Source organism: Falco rusticolus, chromosome 9 (genome assembly GCF_015220075.1).
Source record: "Falco rusticolus isolate bFalRus1 chromosome 9, bFalRus1.pri, whole genome shotgun sequence".
Lineage (NCBI taxonomy): Eukaryota > Metazoa > Chordata > Aves > Falconiformes > Falconidae > Falco > Falco rusticolus.
This window is the reverse complement of record NC_051195.1, coordinates 26,299,033-26,312,450: the sequence shown is the minus strand read 5'-3', so window position 1 is coordinate 26,312,450 and position 13,418 is coordinate 26,299,033. Positions and strand designations below refer to the sequence as shown.

At 37.3% G+C, this 13,418-nt stretch overlaps 1 protein-coding gene across 5 annotated transcripts in view; it reads left to right on the top strand.

The window, feature by feature from the left end:
• The window catches only part of PLCE1 (phospholipase C epsilon 1), a 162,524-nt gene that overhangs the window by 59,309 nt on the left and 89,797 nt on the right, over positions 1-13,418 (top strand). For all 5 annotated transcript variants that reach the window (XM_037399582.1, XM_037399581.1, XM_037399580.1 and 2 more), the window contains exon 3: positions 10,064-10,352. In XM_037399582.1, the coding sequence (XP_037255479.1) occupies positions 10,064-10,352 (289 nt within the window). The remainder of the gene's footprint in view (positions 1-10,063; positions 10,353-13,418) is intronic.

The following is a 13,418-nucleotide window of genomic DNA, read 5'->3' as shown; positions in this document are numbered from 1 at the left end:
CGGCTGTTACAATAATGAGTACTGTTACCTTACAGAAATGGGAAATTAGTAAGTAATAGCAGCCAAGTTTTATCAAAAATAAAAATGATGACTTATTGAAAGTTTGGGCCTGCTGTTACTATTTCTGGTCATAAGTCAATCCAACTCTCAAATGTATTTGGTTTTTTAAAACTGTATCATCATTTTGTTATCACCACAAATGAAAAGTTTTCCCTACTGAAGACATTGGTCATATACCAGAATTGAATGGGGATGGTTCATATAATTTCTGGAGAGTGTTGAGTTACATTTAAGGATTGCCTCTGCGAGACAGTTTGATCCTCATTAAATTCAATTTCTGCTCCTTGAAATGATCTCATTCTTAACAGGATGCAATTAATTTGAAATATTGGCTGATGAGGTAATGCACATTCTGTAATTGCAACTGAAGCTGTAGAAAGTTCACAGAACATGGGTTAATGAATATTAATATTTGGGCACATCTGTGCTTGTTCGCTCTTTTGGCAATCTTCCAGCTGCCATCGATGCTGCTCCCTGCGTTACCAGGGTGAATTAATCTGTTTTCCTGGGTGTCCTCTGCTGCTTTGTGCCATGTTGCCCCATTACGACTTACTGTGTAAAATCTGATACACTGAAAAAATTGCTGTTGCACAAGTGAGCATTATTGCTCTGTAGCATGGGACTCTGTCTTGTGCTCTGTCCTGGCACTGTAAAGACGCACATCTTCTTCATCACTGAAGAGAGCGGGAAAGTTTCAGAAACCTTTGAGAAGAGATATTGCAACAAGGATATTGATGAGACAGTTGCTGGAAGGGTGACCAAAGGGGACAGGTCACTGCAGTGTTTTATCTAAATTATTAGAACCTGAAGCTCATTTACAGAAAAGAAAGGAAAACATCTGTGCCTCCCACAGTGAATGTGACACTAGACGTTATTAGAAAAGCTGTGAGTGAATTGGAGTTTGTCATGAGTGTGCTAGAACAAGCGTTGACTCCTACGACAGAGATGCCTGAAGACCATTATTCCTTTTCTGTGGTGTGTTTTTCCTTCAGATGTGTAAGTGGACTGGACTGACTCCGCTGCATGCATCTCATCTGCCAGTCATACACACCTTGTACCGGGGAGGGCAACTTCCTTTTGACTCAGTAGATTTATTCCTGTTGTAAGGGGAAAGTGATAGTATGTGCTAGCCTGAATCTTAGCGTTGTTGTCCCTGTCCTGCCCTGCCCCCCTTCCCCAGTTTCTGGGCAGCAAGGGCATAACATATGCTGTTTGCTCCTTTTACTCACTGCCTGCGATAGTAAATCATGCAAGCAGAGATCTTCTTTAAAAATCACAATCTTGTCAAATGCATTGAAAAAAATGCACACAATGCAAACGCACCCACCCACCATTTTATTGTACTTCCTTTCTTTCCTCTTGTACCCATTCGTTCTGCTGACTGCATTCAAAGCATCCTCAATGCAGTGACAATTAAGTTATTTCTGCCTCAGCTATCTGCTCAGAAATCTTCTTTGTCTTTCCTGACTGGTCTGCTGCTGCAGTAAACAAACGTTTTCATTTCTTGTATTCTCAAACTAGTTCCTGGTTTTCTTCTTTATAGTGGCCAAGACAAATGCCACCTGTGAACCACGCCATCCTGAACATACCTGAACCACCCTATAGTAAATAACTGCATTTGTCAAGTACTGGGCAGAATTGCAGCAATCTTGATTACTGTGTGCATGTATTTTGAGCAAGGCTTTCTCCCCACACCTCCCAAGACAACAGTATTCCTAGCATGTTATGAGGTGTGTTTCAGATTGTACCTTGGCGCACTGTATTCTCTTTATTTTCTAGGCATTTTTTCAAATACAATCCAGCCTTTCAGCAGACTAGGGATATTTTAAGGAACATTTCAAAACATTTAAGGAACATTACGAAAAGTAGCATCTCAGCAGTAAAGATACTCTAAGCACCATGTGAAAATACATAGAGCAAGATGTGAGCAAATTTAAGATGTAGAGAATGCTGTTAACCCCTAATGTTCTGAACAGTCTTTGCACAATTACATATATTTCACTGCAAATGTGTGTTTATAGCTCCAGCTTTCTTGCTGATGGTTTGCTACTGCTGTTGTATTTATCACCTACATATAGATTTTTCCGAGGCTATTTGTCATCCTGACATACTGTAGGAGATGGTGACCATGTCACACTGCCAAAACAGTCTTTTACTGCTATTTCTTGAACACAAATGCAAACATGCACCAAATAACTCTTGTTTCAGCAGAAGTTCCTTCAGATGATGACTCCTGTTGGTAAAGCCGTAGGCAGGCTAGATGGCAAGTGCCATTAATGAAACTGCTGTCAGTTCTGCTTTGCAGGGCAGTCATTGGCTTACAGAGCCAGCTGAAGGGTGACATTCAAATACATCTCCAAAAACTGTTGAGAATGAAGGGTATCATGATATGTAACCCTTTGTTTTGTTTTGTTTTGTTTTAATCTGGGATGGTTGTTAATACTTTAAGAATGTTGCCTGTTAGCCAAAAAAGATAGATCATGAGATGCTGGGAGAGGATTCGTGGGAATTTTTGAATTTGACCTCAACTTCCAAAGCTGCAGTTGCTTCCAGATAGCTGTGTCCACATTTGCTACAGCGCACCTAGGAAGAAACTCTGCAGTGTCATGTCAAACAAGAAATCAGAGAAGCTTGGGATAGGTAGTGAATCTCACACAAATTTGAGTGAAAGTACAATGTACTAAAGCTTGTGGATGACTGTCATTATTCACTTCATCTTGAACAGTAAGTCAGGAATGGAATAAATTAAAAAAAAAAAAGCCTGAAATTAGCTCAGTTTCTCAAAAGAGTTTCTGAAGGCTTCACCTGTTTACACTTATTAACACCTATTGTTAATGTCAAAAAGACGTATCAACAAGTGAACAGAGCTAAGAAATAATCCTGACAGAGCAGACTTTTCTGCTGTTCACAGCATCATCTGTCAAACACAGTAACATCCTTTAGCTATGAACAACCTGCGTAACTGTTTGAGATGTGGGGCTCTGGCACGTCATCTCAAGAATTTTAAGTACATGATAGAAAGACAGCTATGTGCACTGTTCTAGACATAATGGAAAATCCATTCAGTGTTTAATGTATTTCAGTTCTTATCACTGATATGTAATTGGAAATTGTTACAACAAATTCATATTTTAGGGCATGAATTAAAGATTTTCATCTTCCTGAAAACTGGAAAAGTATACATACTAAACTTGTGGCACCCCATTGTCTGTCTGTCTTTGAAAGTTTTGTAGGGATGGTCAATCTTTGATTTTTTTTTTTTTTTGGTGCAGAATATTTGCAGTGATACATGTTTAAACCCAATACCTGGTCACCTCCAGTCTCTCTTGCTGTTATTTTCTTTATTTTTTTAAACATAATTTTGTAACTGGAACCCTTGGAATCCATACCATGCATAATAACATGAAGCTTCTGTCTTGAAACAGATTCACTTCTGTCTTGAAACAGATGGTGTAAAATCGTCAAAAAATATGGTGGATTTATCAATTTGTTTGAAATAAAAGTGCCTGTGTATATTCTTAACTTTGCCAAAGATGTGACTTCTTGCAGGGGAAGTTTGAGGTGTGTGTTAACTTGCTGTTCAATATTAAATATTTTTTCTTTCAGGCATGTCTTTCATCTTTTTCTTGCAATTTAATTAAAATATTTTTCAAAATTTTGATTGGTAATTTTAGCAGTAGTGATAGAAATAGGATACAGCCATTTTTGCTGTAACTTCTAAAGTTTTCTTTTATTAAAAGAGTATTTTTCCCTTGACATTGCAAAGATCCATCCATACAGACTCTGATTTCTTGCTGCCACCTTAAACAGATTTTGCGGTGAATTTCTCTCCAGAGATGCCTGAGCTTTGTGAGAGCAGAGAGAGGAAGCTGATGGAGGAAGCACTGTAACTAGATTCTGTAGTGCTGTAAGCAATAAACATGCACAAACAAGTAAGCTTTCTCAGAAATGGGTTCTCTGGCAAACAGTGCTGAGAAACCGATAATTTGTTTGGAGCTATCTTAGGTTGGAAAGCTGCAGTGCTTTTCTGGAGCAGGCGTTAAGAGCACTGTCCAAGTGTCTTTGTACCTGTACTGTTTACTCAGACTAGATAATTGTAAATTAAAAGTGGAGAATTGACTGTACAAAATAGTATCATTACAATTTTTATTTTTCCACAGCAGGAATTATTTTTGAAAATACGAAGTAGATTAAAAACAAAGTCATTAATTATTCTGTATTGGCTTAGAAATCTGTATGAGTTCACATGACCTGATTTTAAATTGCCAGATGGCAATTAAATGGCAGACCTTTCTTCATAGATTGGTCTGATTTTCAGCATTTCTGCAGATTCCAACTGACACTTATTTGTTCTGACATCTTTGAAAATCAAGTGGTTAGCAATTTATCATTCTTCAGAGACTAATTAAGTGACTGGTTCTCTCATGGTGAACTAGATCAAAGGATAAATGTTAAAAATAATAATGTCCCAAATGGCTTTTGGGTTTGTAGCTAAGAGAAGTGTTCCTTGGGCTATGGCCTCACTCTTGGTTAGACAGACTAATATTGGGTGGTATTTTGAAATTAATTAGATAAACAGTTTTTCAGGTAAGAATGTTGGGAAATGTAATTTATTAATAGAAATTTAATTAGGAAATTTGTTTATTTCCACTACTAAAATAATACCAATTTTTCAAAAGATAATATCAGTAAGGAGTAGTAGGAGAATGTTCTTTCATTTTTGTTTTTAAAAAAAAACCCCGACCCCACAGTGTCCTTAGAAGAAACTGGCCAGTGACAAGTGCTGGCTCTAGGTAGGCAACATCTTTAGTAAAATGCATCTCTCAATCTATTCTGCATTTTTAGTTTAGCAATGAACTTGAAGCGTCATGGGTTAATCAGCATGGGTATGGTCATAACTTGAATAAGATGAATCTAAGAAAATCCAAGATCTTTCAGAAAATGATGTGACTATCGGCATCACCTCTTTTTTTGATTTGATTAAATAAATGCTCTGAAGTGTGATGTTGGAGTGCCATTTTGGAAGACCTAAAACTGAATTATTGACTAACTGTGCATTAATGCCTGATTTGTTTGTTCTGAGCAAATTCTTATTCTGGTTAAGTGTATTTCCTTTTTCAGCCCTGCTCCCTTCCACCCAAATTCACTTCACATACTCCTTTCTTTCTGCCCAAAGTGCTTTTTTCATAGCAGAATGCTCTTGTATTCCATGTCATAGATAATTTAATTCCACTTATGTGGAATGAATGCAGGTAAAAGCAATTGAAACAGTCCTTGATGATGACATCCAAGAGATCACTGTTAGCTTCGTTTGCTTGATATTAATGAGGGTTTTCCAGCAGTGCCAAAATGAATAATCACCATCAGAATTTACTCATTTTACTGAATTATTTTTTTGGAACAGAACAAGTATGGAAAGAGCAGCATTTCCTGTGATGTTATTAATTGTGTTTAGGCTTGTGTGTTCTGTAAAACTTTTGTGTTTTCAAAGGAGATATTTGAGTGATCTTCAAGACTTACTGTCCTGGGAGTTATTGTTTGTTAGTGTACCATTCTGTCTTACAGGCTTTCAAAATATGCAACAAATTAAGGCTCTGTGTTGCAGGAGTGCTGTACGTGGGCTGTCGGCAGCCCCTCCGTAAGATAAATCTATAGGTAAACAGCCAGGAAATCAGACTAAAATGCATAGTACCAACCAAACATATGGATGAATACACACCTCTGACTTCCCACTGTTTCATTTTGATCATTTAGGATATGATTGGTGGAGGTTTTCAGACAGAGTTTGGACAGATGCTGGTTAGAACCAACGTGGTGAATTTTTAAAGCCCCATTAGGGCCTATTTTTGTAGCATAATAGCAATATGCATTATTTTTTGTGGCTGTTCTTTACAATGAACTTTTTGGGTACACATAGTCTTTATAATAAAGTTAGAAAAATTAAGCTATATTCCTAATAATGGGAATCTTTGGTCTGTGTGCCAAGCAGCTGCTAGATGTTTGACAAAGTGATAATATGCTCCCAGGTTCTAAGCTAAATACCTGAGGCAGGAAAAAAAAATATGAAAGAGAAGCAAAAGATTAAACAGGAAGAGATACATGACATTTGAAGTAAGAAATCAAAACAATTATTTTTATGAACTGCTCTATGCAGTATTTCCAGTACAGCAGCATCCATGAAGTCCAGAATCATTTTTGGGGAATATCTGTCATAAACTGTAGGGCAAAGAATGGCTATGATATGTAGGTTTCTGCCACTTTCATGTAGCAAACCTACAGCAGCGTGTGTGGAGAAAATGTCACAATGCAATTCGCAATTGTAGTGATGATTAAACAGAAGAAGAGATGATTGTAAGAGAAAAATGCGGAATAATTTCAAGGCCAGCATGAGTTACTTGTTCTTACAGTTATTTTTAAGGAATATCTTAACAAAATATGTCTGTTGTCACTGTAAGAAGGTTTTATTGCCTGAAGGTTATCAATAAGTTAACTTGCATATACCATTTCAAGTTACTAGAAGCAAAACTGAGGTTTTTTTTAAAGTAAAAGTTTTGATGATTTATTGCATATGTTATTAAGAACCGAAAAATCTGTTTTGTTTCAATTTATTTTCCAAATATGGATTTGATTGTAAAACTACAAGGATGGAATTTTGCCTGAATTTAATCTTTAATGCTAATTTTAATTTTTGAGTTGGAGGACGTGTTTTTCTTCTGTAATATTCTGGAAAACTTTCTGTTGCAAGTAATTTTTAATTTCTTTTTACTTACCATTAAAATCTCATTAGAAAAAATAAAAGAAAGTAAAAATCTATCAAAGCCATAGTATACTTCATTGGGGTACTGGTGTATTCATATATGGAGTTACCTGTTTCAGCTCATTTCTTACTTTAGAAGTATCGTGGGGAAAAAAAGAAACAAAAGTATTAGTATGTGTGCTTTTACTGTCTAAAGTAAATACTGAGGTACTATAATTGCATGTAAATTTTACCATTTACATGTGTGCTCATTACAGTGGTGTAAATAAGAAAGTTCACCCTAAACTCCTCCTTGTAAGCATCAGTTCTTCACACTACTTGAAAATAAATTTGAAGTATGGTTAATATTGTAACACTTTTAGATCCAGATACTGTCGTCAATTTCTTGAGAGTTACTGCTCAGTATCTAGTATGTGAGGTAACACCACATCATTGAAATCTTCAATTTGATATAGAAAGCAAAAGTGAATGAGAAGCAATACACCCTTGTGAATCATTGTTTTTTGACAGGTAGCTGTCAGTTTAGTGTTGCATTTTACTCTTTTTTTTTCTTTTTTTTTTTTCTTTTTTTTTTCTTTTGGTTCAGATGCATTTTTAGTTACAGTAATCATTCTTTGGTAGTGATGTAGATCAATATAACTGGATCTGCCAGGATGAACTGTAAGACCTGGCTTGCAATCAGCTTTTTGTCTCCCAGGCAAAATCAAGTTTCACCAATTGTCTGGTGGCGTCTCACTGAAAGGTGATTTCCCCTATCCGTTACCTAAGGGATGTGTTCCTGTTCTGATTGTTTCAATTCTTTTCAGTGGCTGATAAGTATACACATTGTAAGTCTGTATTTTTTGTAACTTCATCTGAGGGCAGCAGAATAACAGGTTCAGAGCTTTAACACATAAAACCAAATAGTATTTGAAAATGTTACGTGAAGCGCAGCCTTTGGAGACAGCTAGTGCCCTGAAGTCTACTTTATACAAAAGAGATTAACACCATTATTCTATGTATAATCTCTCCAGCAAAACACTGTCGCCTATTTCTGTCAACAAATGATTTCTTTGGTTTGGCAGCTGAAAGAAATTTTAGTTGTGTAGGCAACAGAACATGCCTTTATAAGTTGCAGAACCCAATTTAAAAAATATTTTGGAAGGTAACTGCAGTTTTGAGAAGTTAAATTATTTTCATTAACTAAATATTTTTTTAAACAGGCTAGAAAGACTAATTATGTCTGCTGTGTGTGACACAGTCATGCATAAGGCACGTTCACTGTTTTACAGTACACCTTTTGGAAAGGTGTGTCCTTGCAGACACTTAGCTGATTAAAAGGTATGCACGTATCCTATCCAGGTAACACATGATCTAAGCGTGCATTTTCGACCTGAATAATAGTGGACGTGAGCAGTGTGCTCACTGAGAGTCTTAAGAGTCCATAAAACTGTTGTATACCAAAGAAAACAAGAGGCTGAAGTAAAGGCTTAGTATTCTAGAAGCCTTAATTTTGGGAACTTTGGGAGGCAGGGATAGGGGAGATAGATACCACAGCATTTCACTGTGTAAAGTATCATAGAAGCCATATTTCTAATGGACTCAAGTTATAAAAGTCAGTCAGCATGTGAAAGATTTTTTAATGTTAATAAATAAGTACTCTTTTTCAAATCATTGAATTACATTACATTACTAGCTGATTTGTACTGTTTTTCCCAAGAAATTGTTAATACAAAAAATAAAGCTAAGATAAGAAACACATTCTTTAATAAATACCACATTGGTTTTGATTTTCTGGTTAATGGCAAAAAATAAATAAGAAGTAAAAAATGTGCCAAATTTTGAATTTAGTAGCTGAATCAAATCACTGCCATTCTCAGTTTCCTTACCTGGATGAAGCAATTGCATCATCATTCACAAATTCTGTTTGTAGAGGGTCAGATACCTTGTAGGAGCAGGGCATTTGAACCCTCCTCACTTACATGGCAGGGTAAATGCAGGTCTTAGGGCAGAAGTGGATGTGTGTGCAGATCCCTGTTCTTGCTGGGAGCAGGTTCTCACCTTGGTTACATGGTTGGGCATGTGTGTGTCCTGTGGTGAGGGGGCTTATGCCTCTGAGATGTGCCATGCACAGACTGTCCAAAGAGTTTCTTACCGTTTGACTGAGCACATGTGCTTGCATTGTAGGACTGAATGCGGTGTTGATGGATAGCTGTATTCTGTTTATATGTGGGGAAGGATGGCAACTAGAAACAGACCATTAATCGTTAAGCCATCAGTTCATTTCTTGTGCACATCTACAACCCCATGAAAATGGTCTCAGCACCTGTCCTGGTAACAGTTATAATGACCTTTCCTATATTAATTTTTAGTTTGGAAGTTTACACTTTGTAATTACAAAGAACAGATCACTGAAACAAATTATTAATGTCAATCAGTAAGTCAGCGTACAAGAATGCAAAGAATCAAGTCTCTCCTTGTATACTAAAGGAAAAGATTTCTTCCAGATTCTTGCTTTGATCATTAGACTCTTTTAAATAAGCAAACATTACTTAGTTGCTAAGCCACAGACTCAAGTTCATTAGTGTGTTAGCACAAATATTGGAAAAAGAGTACTAAACCAATATTAGATAGAGGACCTGTGCGTAGGCTGGAAGTAATGCAATGAACGTGACACCGGAACGTTTTGAAAGATTGCTCACAGTGATTAAAACCATTTCTGTTTGCAAAAACTCTCCCCACTCAGCAAGAAAAACTGCAAACCCTGAGCAGATCTGTTTTTCTGCTACTGATACTCATAAGACTTTAGTGGAACTACAATAGATTTAATAGTCTTATAAATAATTCTGTGTATATTCTTTATTTTAAATGTTGACCAGATATATTGATTTAGCTGTTTGGGGTTTGTTGGGTTTTTTGGTTTTGTGGGGGTTTTTTGGTGTGTGTGTTGTTTGGTGTTTGGTTTTTTTTGTGTGTGTCTAATGGTGATCCTTAGAACTGGTTTTCATTAAAATGCCTTTAACCATGCATTGAAAGCCAGAATGCCATCTTATTTAAATAGCCTGTTTGGGAACCTGACTCAAAATCTTTACAAATCAGTTTTGGGTTCAGAGGTATTTCAGGTTTAATGCATAAATGCAGTGTTCTAAAAGTGCCTATTTGCAGAAGCTGTTGAACAAGAAGTCATGCTAGTTTGGAATTTTTTGATGTTCAGTTTATTATCTTAAGGAAGTGAACTAATAATTCATGCTTTTGCATTCTTCGCAGATCTTCAGTGCAGTGAGAGGAGAAGAAGGAGCAGAAGATATTTTTGAATATTTTCCTCATCTTCTGAGAAAGCTCCCAACATTTGAAACAGACTGTATATGCAGAGGTGATGGTTTTTGTGTAAAACCATGTGTAACAGGTGCTTACTGTCAATATCGTGCCACTTTACAGAGGACTGCACTCTCTAACTATATAACTGGTGCTTTACTAGAAGCAACTACATCCTTAGGAGCAAGAAGTGGTCTTTTAAATATCTTCGGAGGATCAACTGGAAGAACAATGCTTAAAGGTAATGATTAAATTTTTTTAACCCTGTCCACTTCAAATATAGGGTGTATTGCAAAATATATAATAGTATGTAATATTCTGTAGTTTATATACTCATATACGAAAGTAACAGATAAAAAAAGCTTTTCATTGTTTCAGAGATTTTCCTTTGCAATCATTATGAGTCAAAATAACTAGCTATGTTTAATAAAGTAAAAATGCATGCAAAACCGGAAAGATTCTTATTACAAAGCAGAGACCTTTTTGTGGGTTTTTTTTTGGTTTTTTGTTTGTTTTTTTTAGAAACTTTCCTGTCTGCATCCAAAGTTAATGCCTAAGCCGTTGTTGTTAGGGTGTTTCTTCGTATAGTATTTCTCATTTACTAAGTGCTCCAGCTCATGGGTGACTTGGTTCAGGACATGAGAAAGGAGTATATACTCGGTGATTATTGTTGTCATTATACAACTAGCTGTCAGCATAGCACTGTGTGGTAAATACCTACAGTTCGTTACTGATTTATTGCTGGTCTTTTCCCGGATCCAACATTTTTCTAGTCTTAGATCATTTCAGATAATGTAGGTGGTGTCTATGTGGAAAACTCCTATTGGAGGATGGGTGTTACATTCTAACTTTCCATGTTGATTGTCTTCGTATGCAATAAGATTACTGTTATGTGATTTGGTTTGGTCAGTTTTGGAAGTTAGACAGGACAAAGGCATTCTTGGTACTAATTCATGACATTAGAACAAAGTTTCATACAGAATAGTAACTGCATTTAAAATTAATTTTTAATTAATGCCTAGAATATTTTCTAAGTACTCAAGCATTTGGGGATTTATCATCATCTGATATACTGTAATAAAAGGATGCAGTATCACAGTTGTACCACTGTAGAATTGAAGCATGTGGATATTATGGCTTGCCCAGGCTTTTACAGGAATATGACAAAATCAGTACAGAATTCTCAGTGCAGTTCCATAACTAGTGCAGATATTGACATTTTTTTACAGGCAATTATATAGTTTGTGTTCCGATCAAGTTATCTTATTTTTATCCCAGAGTGGCCCTTTCTAGTTTTAATTAGTCTCTCTAGGTGAGCCAAATGGCAGAGAGAAGCACTAAAACAATATAAGAAAATAGATACAGATGGCAAACTGTAGCATCTGAGTGGATTTCAGTAGTATGTTGAGCAACATTACTAAGGTTCACATACTCTCATCCTCTGTGAGAGACAGGTATGTACAGTACAGTGTCCTGTTTTGGTAGGGTTTTTCCTTTTATTTGTTTGAGTTTCATTTGTTCTGGGGAGATGAGTGCTTTAGAAGAATAAACTTACTTTCCTGCGACAGCTCTGGAAAGCAAGGTTAAAAGAACCAGGTTGTGTACTTGGGGGTGCAGTGTGGTGGACCTTCTTCCTACAGTGGGAGAAGAGAGCACTGGGTTTTGATGCTTCAGACCTGATCAAGACTCTACGGATGCTCTTTCCCCTGAGTACAAATGTCAGCCTCCCATGGGGTGCGTTGCTGCACTGCCCAAAAAGCCCAGTTGGCAACTGTCACTGTAGAGCTGCAGGCTCCAACTGAGTTCTCAAACTGAAAGCAGCAGCAGTAACTGGCTCAGGCTCACTGACGTACTGGTGTGGCTGTATCTTTTTATAGAGCCTGAGCTAGTGACTGCATGTCTGCTCTGTGTACCAGCACACTTTGCACCAGTTTGGGGATCTCTGTGGTGCCTGTATTATATGGTTTATGCTTCTGGTTTTGGATTCTGAGCCCAAGAATGTGAGACCTTAAAGGAAAGTCCAAGATTTTGAACTCGATTTGCAATTCCACAGGCAATCTGTGTAGAAAGTAGAGATTTGATTTGCTGTAGTGGTCTAGGTATGATTTATCATAGTGATCTCTGTTAGCGGAAGAGATGTGCTGCAGCTTTAAGATATTGAAGTGTCCTGGATGTGGAAGGTTCATGTTCAGGCATATCACTGTGATTTAATATATCTAAGAAATGACAGAGGTATCGGTAAGACAGTCTTCTCTGGGTGATGTTATTAACTGAGAAATTAGCATTAGCAAGGAACCCAACAGTATTCTGAATTCAGAGCTGCGGCTATCATTCCTGGGTGTGTACCTTTTAAGAAAGAAAATGGTCCTGTCCATGCAGATTGATAAAAAGGTTATTTTCATCTGTCCTGCATCCTGTCTTACTCTGGATTTAACTTCAACCATAAGCTAATCTCATCTAAACCTAAGAACTTTTAATCAACATTGTAACAACTCTGTTTTCAAATGCAATGGAGGATTTATCACGGGATACAGCATGTCATTGGAACACTTAATTCAGTAGTTGTTTGGAGGAGTTGAAAGGGGAACATATGAATCCTGGTGTGATTTAACGATTGTTGTGGTTTAACCCTGGTGGACAGCTAAGCACCTCTCTGCTGCTCACTTACTGCCCTCACAGTGGGATGGAGGAGAGAATCAGAAGGGTACATGTGAATATTTATTGATTGAGATGAAGACAGTTGAATAGATAAAGCAAAAGCCGCATGTGCAAGCAAAGCAAAATAAAGAATTAATTCACTGCTTCCTATTGTCAGGCAGATGCTTAGCCCTTTCCAGGAAAGCAGGGCTTCATCATGCATAGTGGTCGCTTGGGAAGACAAAACACCATCACTCTGAATGTACACCCTTCTTCCTTTTCCCCCCAGCTTCTATTGCTGAGCACAATTTCATATGGTATGGGATATCCCTTCAGTCAGTTGGGGTCAGCTCTCCTGTCTGTGTCCCCTCTCAACTTACGTGCACCCCCAGCCTACTTGCTTGAAGGGGCAGCGTGAGAAACAGAAAAGGCCTGATGCTGTGTAAGCACTATCCAGCAATAACTAGAACATCCCTGTGTTATCAACGCTGTTTCCAGCACAAATCCAAATCACAGCACCATGTGAGCTACTATGAAGCAGATTAACTCTGATCCAGCGAAAACCGTACAATAGCGAAGGTGGTATTTCCATCAGCACTTGTGGTTTGTAGCCCAGAAACAGTTCAAACTGTTGTGCATTTCATCAGGGTCCCCCCAACCTTTTTCAGAC